The following is a 12,676-nucleotide window of genomic DNA, read 5'->3' on the forward strand; positions in this document are numbered from 1 at the left end:
TCTGCGCCGGCCCTCGGCGGGGCAGCTTGGCTTTTCTGGCGTCTCCCCATGGCTTTGTTAAGATTGCTTCGCTTTGGTTTTACCTTCGAGTGGCACGCCGGGAAGCCCCGCAGCGGGAGCTGCTCCCAGCCCCTGGGCATCTTCCCTTGTCTTTTCCTTTGCCGCTATGCGAAGCAGGACCCCCTTTCTCCTTTGGCACTAATGAGCTCCCTTCCCTCTCTTCTTCCACAGTGCTTGTATGAGTTCCTGGTGTTCGTCCCACCCAGCAACGGGAGCCTGAGAAAACCAGGCACGGCGGCGGTAATGGTTGATACCCAGCATCCACTCACCCTTTTGCTCAATGGCTCTGTGGGTGACAGAGAGCTCTGCAAGTATGTGGCCCAGCCCCAGAGAACACCTGGATAGCTCCATCCTATATTTGGGTTTTTTTTCTTAAAGCTGTGTGCCTATTTATTACCTCCTTTTTCCTGACTGTTTAGACCTAGAGTTCAGTCCTTCCCCCGCTGCTGTAACTGTGGCGTACATTGTAATTGTGCTGAAAGGATTTAGGTGCAAGCAGGAGCTGAAATGGTATGCGTTGAGCCAGCATGTGCAAGTGCCTGGTGTGTCTTGCAGAGAGGCTGTAGTTCAAGAAGACAGGTGATGTAGTAGGCAGCACATGTGTGGTAATGCATCTATGTTGAGCTAGGGGAGGGTAATGCTTGGCAAAGGCAGAGCCAGGAAGCTCCTTGCTAGATCACGCTGTTAGGCCAAGTTTTCAGCTTGCCTTTCCTACAAGCATTCAGGCTTACAGCCCCCCAAATGCTGCTGTGGTACCTGCACGTAGCAGTGATGGCTCAGCAAGTTTCGTTTCCTTTATCCTTTGCAGGATTCAGTATCATTTTGGAGAGTTTGGCAATTATTCCCTTGTGGTAAAGACCCTAAGTACAAGCACCAAAACTGTTTCTTGTGACCTAGTCATCAATGAAGGCCCTATCAACAGCTACCTCCGTATGTAATGCTCTGTTTTCCCCTTTCATTCTACAACTTGCATGTCTCCCAGCAGAACCAACTTCCTAAAAAGCCTGTGCAGCCACTTGTGCTGTGCTGAAGATGTGTCATGGGCTTCCTCCTCTTCTCCCTCAGCATCTTACCTCCTTATGTTTTATACACCCGTCTTGAGGCCCTGACCAAGATCAGGCCTCTTCACATGATATACTGTATGACCACAACCTATTTGCAGCAGGGATTAGCCCAGAAAAGTCAGTGGGTATGTGTCTGGAGGGAGCTATTTTTGTAGTTAGTTCCTGTTTCCCTGCATGTTTTACGTATGTACACAGAATCGTCCCTCTTCTTCCCTCTATCTTGCTTCTCTCACAACGAAAAAAACAATTCATACAGCGTTTGGATTTTTGTTTGTTGTTGCGCTTTTAATTTTAAACCTCAGCTCTTGCTTTTTTGTTCATCTCTTTTCCAGGGCTGTTTCAAACTCTCGTCTACATCTCTTCCATTCTTTTCCTTTACATTAGGTTATTCCTCAGTCCTTCCAGTTTTCCAGCTGTAAAGAAAAATTCTCCATGCTTGCAAACTTGGTGTATTACCCTCTCCCCTGTCTTCTTCATGTTGAGACTGTTTCTAAATCTCTAGTTTCTTCTTCAGAACGTATAGCACATCGACTCTTTTCTCACCATTGCCTTGTGATGCAGTGCAGTTTTATTTTGCCTTTTTTATGCCGAGATGTGCAGTCACTGAGCTGCACTTTGAAACTAGCTTGCTTTTGTTTTGGGTTGTTTTGGGGTTGTGTTCTGTTTTTTTTTTTTCTCTGGGACTCAGGCTGGGGATATGTATTGCATGGAGAAGGTGGTGTGATGATTGGTGGGTTGGGCTTTTTGTCATGTTTGTGTCACACTTGGACAAGCCCAGGCTGCTGAATGTTTTTGTTAGATCATTTACAGAGTTGTGTTCTTCCTCTTTCATGTAGCTATTCTCTTTGCTTTCCTGGTTTACATGGGGATCCTTGCTATCCTGATTGTCGGGCGCCTTTTTATGAAGTAAGTGAACAGTATTGTAATACCTCCTCACACATGAAGTGGGGCCACCAGTTTAAAAACATGCGGCATAGTGTGGTAGTGCTTCAGAGTCCCACTGTGGCCCTGCTTGCAGATCACATCCTGTTATCAGGTTGCCACGTACAAGTTAAGCTGTGGTAGCTGTCCATATGGTAATAAATACAGAGTGATACGATTTCCCTTGAGGGACATCTTGCAGCCTTGTTAGCTTGTGTGTAGAGCGGTTACTGCAGAGCAGGTGACGTCCACTGTAAGCTCACACACACCCTGCCTTACCCTCCCGTGACTTGTTCCTGGCTCTAGCCCTGAATTGGCAATACAAGTCAGTGGGACCTAAGCGTGTGTAGCATATGCAGCCTTCCATCCCGTGTACTGAATGACGTGAATCATCCGTGCCTATAAACAACTTGAGAATAAAGCCCCTGAACCTGAGCTTGTGGCAGTGTAAGTACATAGCTGGACTTCACTGAGGTCCCAGGTACTGGCTGAATCTCAATATTACATATGTGAGCTGGGAAAACAGAAATAGGGACTGTCCCAACTTTTGATTTATGCTGCTAAATAGTTGATATTAAGATGAAGTTGTCATAAAGTACTTCTTGTTTTGTTTTGTGTTTTAAACTGTTACTAATTTTCAGAATTGATCCAGTCAGAAACTGGGTTTACAAGAAACTGAACCCCAGAGAAACTGATCGTCTGATTAATTCTGTGAGTGACCACCGTATCTTTAATTTGCATTCTGTAGTGTTTTCATCTCTGAGGAACACACACTATCTGGACATCTGGGGACTTGTTTATTACTAATCATCTTCCCTTTGTGCATGTTCCCCTTGGCAAATCTTGTATTGATGTCAGACAGGCAATTTTATGTCAATGGAAAGTGCTAGACTGGGTTTCCACGCAAGTTTAGTGGATTCCCAGTAGAGCTCTTGCAAGTCTTGAACATACGGCTCTGTGCCGTTTTTAGTTCCGTTGAAGCAAATGTGTCAGTGAAAATACTGTCCTCTTCTGACATAGACAATGTAAGGGAAGGGAAGAAATGCCAGCTTTCATGTCTGCTTCCAGCACAGTAGGAATTTTAGCAGGATCTACACTTAAGTCAAGATTTCTCTGGCAGCCCTAGAGCTGGTGTTTCTGTGTGAGCCATGTTTTGTACTAGAATATAGATAGATCATCACAGTCTGGGCTTCACATCTAGGGGGTCCAAACCTGTCTAGAATCAAAAGACTTGGGAGCAGAGCTCTGCAGCAATTCTTGCAGTTGTTCATCTCCATAGCTGTGTTACAGCGATGTCTGCTTCTTTATGCTGTCACTGGGGCTGATCAGTGATTTAGGGAACTCAATGGGAAGTAAGCTACTCCTGCATTGAAAAGGATTCATTTTGTGCTGGTTTAGCTCACTAAACAGTCTCTCTGTGGTGTCAGAGAAGTGCTGATGGGATGGGATGGATCCTGTTTGAGAGTCAGCAGCTGGATCTGCTCAGCTTTGTTGTAAAGCAGCACTCACAGTGACGGCAAGTCTGTGGCTGATTTGGACTGGACCCAACTCTCATGAGTCTCAAACACAGGCTCTTTTCACTGCATTGTTGTTTCCACCCTGGTCAAAGGTGGAGTGTGGAGCATCTGCAAATATTATTGCAGTATGGTGGAGCCATGAAGGGGCTAGAAGTAACAAGTGGGGAAACAAAAGGAAGAGGAAGATGGGGAGAACAAAGACAAACACAGTATGTGAAAGTTTGCAGTTTGCTGACCTCTTTTCCTTGGGCAGCTGATGCAGCTGCTGACTTGCCCTTTGTGTGTCTGGTTTGTTCCCAAAGGAGCTCGGGTCCCCGAACACAACAGACTCCGTTAGCGGTGATCCCACCCCGCGTTTGTGGAGCACAGCCTCTCGGCAGCGGCTGCGTTCCCTGGACACGTTCCGAGGGTGAGCATAAGACCTTGCTCAAAAGCAGCTCCTCCAAGGGGAATGAGATTTTTCTAATGGCGGTTTGACAGTGTATGGAAATATATAGCAGATGGATGGTTCAAGGGGGTCTGTTTTACTTGGAAGATAATCAAGGTTTTAATTATTGGATTTTCCGAAACGCTTTGCAGTTGATCTAGTTTGAGGAAACATTAACGTTGTGGCAGAGGGTGGAAAAGAACAACATATGTTCAGTGCGAAAACGCTATGTGAAGGAGCTTACTTTGGTTCACCGCCACCCATGATCTTTGAAACGCTGCTTCCTGGTTGGCAGCGCTGGAAACCTTGTACATAATCTTGCTTCAAAAATAAAATAAACCAGATCTCACAGTTAGAAATGTTTTAATGGGGGTAAACATTAACTGTGTGTTCATACATATGTATTTCATCGACATGTGATACTTTGTGTGTGGTTTTTTTGTTGTCTTTCTAGGCTCTCTCTTATAATTATGGTGTTTGTTAACTATGGAGGAGGAAAATACTGGTTCTTCAAACATGAGAGTTGGAACGGTAAAGTACAATTGAGACAGTTAATCTGGGTTTTAACTGCAGCAGTATCTAGATATGGTTAGCATTGCAGCTGCTGCAGCTATCTGTTGCTCAGCTGAAGGCTGGGACGCTGTGCCAGTTTGCCTCAGCAGGGTATCTGGCCTGTTAGGTATATGGGCAAAGCAGTGTATAGTCCTGCTTGTCACACAGTGACGGGATGGTTTCAGATCACAGTCTGTGTGTAACCTTTTCATTTTTGACACAGGTTCATATCTTTAACTTTTCTGTGTTGTTTAATGACCACAGTCAAGCTGATGGTGCTCAATGCTGTACGAACATAATGCCTTGATTGGCAAGCTGATGGGGAAGGGGTCGGGCATCATGCTGCCCTAGTGGAGAATAGCAAGGATCCAATCCCTGAAATCTTTCCCAAGACACAGCAATCAGTTCTGACCCTATTTTTGAAGAATGGTAAAAGCAGTGAAGCAAGATGATTAGCTCTTTGTAAGTTTTGTTTATAACATGTTTTAGATTTTGGGGCATCAAATAATGGCAAGCAGCCTGCAATTCCTCTGGAAACTCAACAGTAATGTTGTTAAAATGTAGGGAGGGTTTGAGGTAAATAACGTGTTCCTTCGTATTTCTCTGTAGGATTAACAGTGGCAGATCTGGTGTTTCCATGGTAAGTCTTCCTGAGGAATAGTTCTTGTGTCAAGTGATTCTTTATGTTAAGGGTTGCAGGGAGAACATTGTGTGCACCTAGCCTCCATGTGGAAATGTATTTGGAGGGGAGACTTTGTGTTAAACGGTTGATAGGAATCTGCCCCTCCAGATAACAGCATCATTCTTATGAACCAGTAGAAGAACTAAGTGCTTTTGGCTGCCCCGCATCCTCCTTCCTCCCCCCACACAATGTCAGCGGGGGGCGCAGGGGTCGACCGCCCGGGCGGCAGGATTCCCTGCCAGTGGAAGTGCAGTATCCCTGGGGAGCTCATTGCCATGCTACTGTGCTGAAGGCGGTCAATCTGGCAAGATTCAAAGCTGGACTGATGTGTATCCAGAGATAAAATAGCCAAGGGAATTTTGGATTAAGCTAATCTCTATACAACCAGAGAATGGTCTTATGGGGAAGCAATTATCCCATCTGCCCCTAGCATGCTTCTCTAAAATACAGACCGGTTGTGGTTACTCTTGGAGATGGGAGCTGGACTTTGACTGTGAACCTAATCTAGAGGGGAGGAGTGGGTCAGTTCTGAATTTGAATCATAGATTTGCAGCTTGTGTTTTACTGCTCTGAAGATGGTAATTTAATTTTGGGTAGTGGAATTTTTTGGTGGCATATGTATTGCTGCAGAAATCCAATTGCAAGAATGCAATTACTTCCCTGAACTTTATTGCCTCAACTGACCACGGAAAGAGGTGGAAAGGTCCCATAGTGCAAGCTCAGTTGTCTGGGAATTCCTAGCAATCAGAGGAAATAAAGTTGTCCAATTTCACTCAATGGATGCATTTCTGTTGGGCCAATGCAGGCTACTCTGTTAGCTTTAGTGTTTGCTGTCACGCACATGTGTGATGAGACATCTGTCAGCTCCATTTCCCATCCGCTCTGTTCTCCAGGTTTGTGTTCATTATGGGGACATCGATATCGCTGTCACTGAGCTCCATGCTGAGATGGGGAAGTTCCAAGCGGAAGGTGCTTGGGAAGATCCTCTGGAGGAGTTTTCTGCTAATCCTGCTGGGAATCATAGTTGTGAATCCCAATTACTGCCTTGGACCATGTGAGTGGAACTTGCTCTCTTCCTTGTATTTCTGCAACTGTCATTCCTGCCTCCTTGGCTGGGCTGTTGAGAAAACAGTGTCAACCTTGCTGTACCGACCGGTCGCATGGGGGCAGTTTGATGGTATCCTGTAGAGTGCTGTTCAGTTCTGCACTGATGCAATTCTCTGTTTGACCCCTGTGCCGACCACTGTTTATCAGCTTAGCGGTGACTTTCCCGGAGTTATGATTTACAGAAAGTGAGGTGGCAGAGTGTAGGTGTCCCTTGTACCTGCACCCCTGTGCCAACCACTGTTTATCAGCTTAGCGGTGACTTTCCCGGGGTTATGATTTACAGAAAGTGAGGTGGCAGAGTGTAGGTGTCCCTTGTACCTGCAAGTGCAGTGGGTCTCAGCTCTCCCTGGAGAAGGGTAGCTTTCATATTTACAAAAGAGCCCATGTTTGCTCCTCTTCCACATTGCTTGCACGTTTTTCAGTGTCCTGGGATAATCTGCGTATTCCTGGGGTGCTCCAGAGGCTGGGATTCACGTACCTGGTGGTTGCTGCTCTCGAACTCCTATTTACAAGAGCTGGGACTGAGAGTGGGACCTTGGTGAGTTATGTGGGGAGATGACAAGTGATACTGGAGTAGGGTTTGGGAGCTTTTGCTCTTGTTTGGGCACAAAGAACACATGAGAAATGATGAGAAAACATGTAGCATCTTACCTCATGTGTAGTGCAGTGTGACCTGGCAAAAATTTTGGGGAACATGCACCCTTCAGCGTCCCAGTCTGCATTTTTTCACATCTAGCTTTGCTGTATTTTAGGATTTCACCGATCCATTCAGATGGTGCTTAGAAGCAGGCATTCCCAGGCACTTTTGATGACTTTCCACCGCCAAGGGACCCAAGGGACAGGCATCTCTATGCTGAGTCCTGTGGCCTGTGTTTTGTCCGGTTAATTTTGGCAGTGTTTTTTCACAGCAGGGGAAAGTAATACTGCTTTTTGGCCTTTCTGGAGTCTGTTTTCCCAAAAGGCTTTTGTTCTACTCATGAATCAAAATTCCTTTTGACATTTTCCAAGCTAAAAAACATTGTGGGCTTTTGTTTTGTTTTGTTTCTCCCCCTCCCCCAAGTAACTAAGTGTCTGGAAATTGTTCATGAAGATGAAAGGTCTATTGGTAGAACGCAGTTTTGTAATGACAACAGCTCCCTCTTGTATCTGGGGGACTGCCTGCCAGGAAGTACAGGATGTCCCCAAGGGCATGGTTTTTACTTGCCAGCTAATACCCACCTCCCTCCATCTCATGCAGGAGATGCCATGTCCTGCTCTGCAGGATATTCTCCCCTACTGGCCACAGTGGATTCTCATTCTGATGTTAGAAGTGATTTGGCTCTGCTTGACCTTTTTGTTACCAGTGCCAGGTTGTCCCAGGTAAGACTGTGCACTCAGACTGCTTTCTGTGGGGCACCAGATGATTGTTTTTCTTCTACTGAGTAGAACATACATTTTATTAGCTATAGGGAAGGAATGAAGAGGAGAGCTTTTAGGCTGGCGGGGTTAAGGGAAGCATTCATCATGTGAAGAAACTTTCTTTACTTTGATGCTAAAGTACCTGGTGTTATAAAGGTGACATTGTTGTTCCTTTCTGTCTGAAGAAGAGGATTAAAATCTCCCTGAGGTCTGTGTGCAGTGATATATGATCATCGCAATGTCATCCCTGTCCCTATCTTTGCCCCTTTAAAGGGACAGCACCTGCAGAGCAGGTGGAGCAGCTGGCTGGGTAGCCAGGGCTGAACTGAGGCGTTGCTTTAGGCTCCCGATACTGCCTGTCCCCTCATGACCCAGCTGCTCATGGCATTGCGATGATCAAAACAGGGTGGCTACCAGCCAGCTGTCATGTAGGACCTGTGTTTCACTGTGTGCCTCTGGCCAGGGAAAACATCGAGCATTTACTGTGCTGGGCCAGTGGACCGGCTACTATTCAGGTGGAGAGTACCAAAACTTTGTGCCATAACCTGTTTGCTTCTGTCCTAGGGGCTATCTTGGTCCTGGGGGCATTGGAGACTTTGGAAACTATCCCAACTGCACTGGAGGAGCGGCTGGTTACATTGATCGTTTGCTTCTTGGAGAAAAGCATATATATCAGCATCCCTCTTCAAGTGTAAGTAGCTTTTGGTTTGCAGTATGAAGAGCACTGAACATAGCTGTCAGGAGGGGCTTGGGAATGATACATGCAGGGGGATGGAGGAGAAAGGAGATTGGTTGCTCAGGTGCCCTGTAACAACTGTTTTCTCTGTAAGGTGATTTACCAAACAACGATGCCATATGATCCTGAAGGGATTCTGGGGACCATAAATACCATTTTTATGGCATTTCTGGGACTGCAGGTACCTCTCTACTTTCTGGCTGTGTGCTATAATGGGAAGATTTAAAGGAATCTTGGAAGTGGGGAGGCAACTTAGTTTCTTTAAGGCTGAGACTGGTTCTAATAAAACCTTTTCCAGAGCAATGCTTTCAGGCTGACTTAGCCTGAGGTGAGTGTCAGAGAAGTGGAATCTAACCTGGCAGTAGCTTGCATTAGATAAACCAAGACTTTTTCTCAGTTTTTGTAAGGGATGGACACAAGAAGTTTGCAAAATATCCACCCGGAAACTTCCTTTGCTTGTTTTAAGGTTGGGCTTATGCTGGGAGTAGGCTGGCTCTGCATGTTGGAAAATAGGGCCAAGAGACGCATAGACTTCACAGCTTCATTTTAAACATACGGTTTTAAAGGTCACAGCTGTACATGTTCCCCGTTGCTAATTTTCTGCTTGACATGCAGTGTTAGCCATCTTTCATAGGTGCTATGGGTGTGCTCACCTTTCCAGACACGAGGGAGGCAGGGGTTCACATTAGTGTCACCAACATCAAAAGCTCACAGCTCACCACTGTGTTTAAAATAGGATATCATGTTGGTTTTTGATGCAGTTCTAGTTGGTCATTGCTGGCTTTTCTGTCTGTGCAGCAGCCGTTAACCAAACTGAAACTCCTGTGCTGGGAAAGGAATGTTACTGCATGTAGCACTGGGTAAAAATTGATCGGGAATCTCTGCGGGGCAGAGCTTGGAACAGAAGTGTGACACTGAGGAATGAGTCATCGGGACACATTTCTTAGTGTGCGTGAAAAGGAGCGTGTGCTCCGAGCAGGCCAGGGTGAGACGTGGCACTGTGGAGAAGCTGTTGGGGCTTGCTGGGGAGTGAATGTGGCATTGTTCCTTCGTGCAATCCTTGCTGAGGGACATGGAGCTCAAGTCACATTGCGTTAACCTAGCAAAGTTGCTCGTCCCCTTCTTCAGTGTTAACGTAGTAGGGAAGGGAGAAAAGGTGCAGCTCTGTTGCTGAGTGGGTTGCATTTACTTATTTTCCCCATCTGTGTCCATTCTTTGCAAAAAGTTCCCATTCTGAGCCTTTCGGCCACTTAGCTGATATAAATCCTATTTGTGTTCTCCGTCTTAGCACAGGTAGCCGGTGGCAAATATATCTGGCTCTTGAAGTGTAGTTACATTTATGGGCATTAATTCATTTTTTGTATTCCTTTTGTATTAGGCAGGAAAAATTATCTTGTTCTACAAAGACCAGCACAAACAAATTATGAGTCGGTTCTTCATATGGAGCATAGTAATGGTAAGTCAGATAGTTATGTAGCTTTTTAATAGATGTATTTTTATGCAACGCAAACTTAGTTTTTCTGAAACATGTTGCAGTGGTTATATAAACTTTAGCAACTTTCTATTTCAGGGAGTTATTTCTGCTATCTTGACAAAATGTTCTAAAGAAGAAGGGTTTATTCCCATAAACAAGAACTTATGGTAAGCAAAGAGATACGACTTTTAGTATGATTTTGTTAAGGTACTATTTTACCTTGGAGAATGTTTTACTTTTCTTATATTGAGATCTGTATCACATAGTTCTCTAAATAATCTTTCTACTGAAAATGTGTGTAGGTCAATATCGTATGTGACAACCATGAGCTGCTTTGCCTTCATCCTCTTATTGCTGATATATTACCTTGTGGATGTCAAGAGACTGTGGTCGGGTGCTCCATTTTTCTACCCAGGTCAGTAAAATCACGGCTGGAAACGTATTCCTTCCAATTCTTTCTGCACTGATACTATCCTTTTATGTTTTCTGCGCTTCCCTCGTCTTTAAATAGAGTTGGGATTTAGAATGAGGTAACCTGAAGGACGCCAGAATAATTAACTCGAGTTGAATCTTTGCGTAGAACTGGGACACTTGGGACCAGATGTTTAGGAGAGAGGGACTTTCAAGTCCTTAAATGAGGGCTGGAAGCTGCTATTGCCAAATGACCATTCTCAGTTTGGTCTCGAGTTAAGGTCCCAGGGAACAGCTGCCTAGTAGCAAGCAAAATACCACAGCTGGTTCGTAGTTGGTTTTGGAAAGGACTGCTGAGACTTGGGTAACCTAATGGGAAACTCAAAGGCCTGTCAGCAGAGTAATACCACTTCTGAAGATGTGGAAGACGAAGTCCCCTGGGCAGCTGTGTAGGTTCTGTCTCTGTGTTTTTAGATAAGCCTGTCTCCCAAAGCATCCCACTGTGGTTTTAACCACACTGGGCTCTTGACAAACATCTGAGTACAGAATGCAAACCCACAGCAGAGGGAACCTTTCAGCAGCTTTGGTGTCTGGTGTCTGGACAGGAAGATGGGTAGGGTGACAGCATGGTATCGTATCTCCTACCAGAAATCCCAGAGCTTTGAAGAGCAGTCAGCATTTGTTTGTAAAGGCAATAGATCTGACCAAATAGGTTGGCCCTTGCCCACCCTGAAGACAATAACTGTGATTATTCTCCTTGTCAATAAAATTGCAGGATATTGATTTGGTTATATTTTCAATTTAGCATATAGGTTGTCTGTATTTCTTTTCAATAAACATTTTGGGGGAGAGAACCCCTCAGACTGTATTTGAAAACACCTGTGTGTAGCATCTTTGGGGCAAGTAATATAAGCTGTTGTGATTAGCTGTTGTTGTCTCGGTGCCACTCCGTTTCATAAGCCTGGCATGCCTCTGCCTGCTTACTCTGAAGCAAGCTCTTACCTGCTCTTTCAGATGGTATGACCTGTGCTTACTTTCAGGAATGAACTCAATCCTGGTCTACATTGGACACGAAGTGTTTGAAAACTATTTCCCTTTTAAGTGGAAGATGCAAGACAGTCAATCCCACGCAGAGCATCTGACTCAAAACCTCACTGCAACAACTCTTTGGGTCATAATATCATATTTACTTTACAAGAGAAGGATATTCTGGAAAATCTGATAGAGGTGGTCAAGGTGTAGCAGGCCTAGATTCTGATGGGACAAGCACATAAAGTGGATTAGCCTGAAATATTGCCACTCATGCTAGGCTCTATTACTAAAAAGGGATACTAGTTCAAGTTTACAGTGCCATGGAAGTTGTCATCAAGACTTTTATGTGACTTAAGGGACAGTAATTTCCTATTTAGCAAAAACTTACTAGTCTGCTGCAGTTGCTCTCTTCCTGTTTTCTGTATTTTGTAAATATTTTACTGATCTCCCTCCTTCATATAGAGAAACTGAACATACTGCAATAGTTGGGCAGTTAAAGACAGCCTGATGGTGCTTGCAAAAGGAACTGCAAGGGATCTGGGTGGTGACTGCAAGGGGTTATCAGAATGGGAGTGTGGTAACAGTCGTCGCATCTGACAAGGCATCCCCTAACTCATGTGGTCTGGGGTTTGTATATACCCTTGGCACCTACTGCATGCCTGCACCACGCTGGCTACTGGCACACATTTACCTTGGCCATCTTTTTGACTTGGGAGCACTGGCAGCATCCTCAGCCCTGCACTTGAGTCGGCAGTGCAGTGACTGTCTGGGAAAGCTCAGGGGCACTTGTGTGCTACAGTGTGCTGCAGAAAGTGGTGCCTCAACCGATCATTCTTCATTGTGTTCTTCTAATTTGGTCTTGGATCAAAACCTTAGGTTTAGGATCCTGCTGAAGCCTGCTGACAAAGATCTCTTCTATTGGCTTATTCATCAGCATGCTGCTGCTACAGGTTTAGCAGCCCGTCTGTGCATGTTCTGGGCCTTTGTGTTACATATCTCTAGCATGGATGAGGTCCGAGTTTCACGTGCTACACTCCAGTTCCTATTGACTTTGTATAATCACTTGGATATTGCCAAAGTTCGATCAAAGCAATCCTCTTTATAAATGGGTTTATGTAAGGGCCCTGAATCTGAAAACCAGCAATACAGGTAGAATTGAGCCAAAAAGGAAGAGATAGCAGACCAATTCAATGTAAGATAATAGTTTTTGGAAACTCAGGAAATTCACTCATGCTGTGATTTCCAAACTAGTGCTAATAAAAAGCCTGAAATACCCTGCTATGTTCTCTGTGTAT

The 12,676-nt window shown here is 45.0% G+C and overlaps 1 protein-coding gene across 1 annotated transcript in view; it reads left to right on the top strand.

Moving 5' to 3' along the window:
* The window catches only part of HGSNAT (heparan-alpha-glucosaminide N-acetyltransferase), a 13,303-nt gene extending 649 nt beyond the window's left edge, over positions 1–12,654 (top strand). The window contains exons 2-17 of the mRNA XM_009273643.1: positions 232–371; positions 869–990; positions 1,961–2,030; positions 2,687–2,756; positions 3,865–3,971; positions 4,444–4,520; positions 5,151–5,181; positions 6,117–6,277; positions 6,753–6,868; positions 7,568–7,689; positions 8,293–8,419; positions 8,559–8,645; positions 9,843–9,920; positions 10,035–10,105; positions 10,241–10,353; positions 11,390–12,654. Of these exons, the coding sequence (XP_009271918.1) occupies positions 232–371; positions 869–990; positions 1,961–2,030; positions 2,687–2,756; positions 3,865–3,971; positions 4,444–4,520; positions 5,151–5,181; positions 6,117–6,277; positions 6,753–6,868; positions 7,568–7,689; positions 8,293–8,419; positions 8,559–8,645; positions 9,843–9,920; positions 10,035–10,105; positions 10,241–10,353; positions 11,390–11,571 (1,674 nt within the window). The 3' untranslated portion in view covers positions 11,572–12,654. The remainder of the gene's footprint in view (positions 1–231; positions 372–868; positions 991–1,960; positions 2,031–2,686; positions 2,757–3,864; positions 3,972–4,443; positions 4,521–5,150; positions 5,182–6,116; positions 6,278–6,752; positions 6,869–7,567; positions 7,690–8,292; positions 8,420–8,558; positions 8,646–9,842; positions 9,921–10,034; positions 10,106–10,240; positions 10,354–11,389) is intronic.
* The last annotated feature ends 22 nt before the right edge of the window (positions 12,655–12,676 follow it).

The sequence above is a fragment of the Aptenodytes forsteri genome, unplaced genomic scaffold (assembly GCF_000699145.1).
Source record: "Aptenodytes forsteri isolate BGI_AS27 unplaced genomic scaffold, ASM69914v1 Scaffold93, whole genome shotgun sequence".
NCBI lineage: Eukaryota > Metazoa > Chordata > Aves > Sphenisciformes > Spheniscidae > Aptenodytes > Aptenodytes forsteri.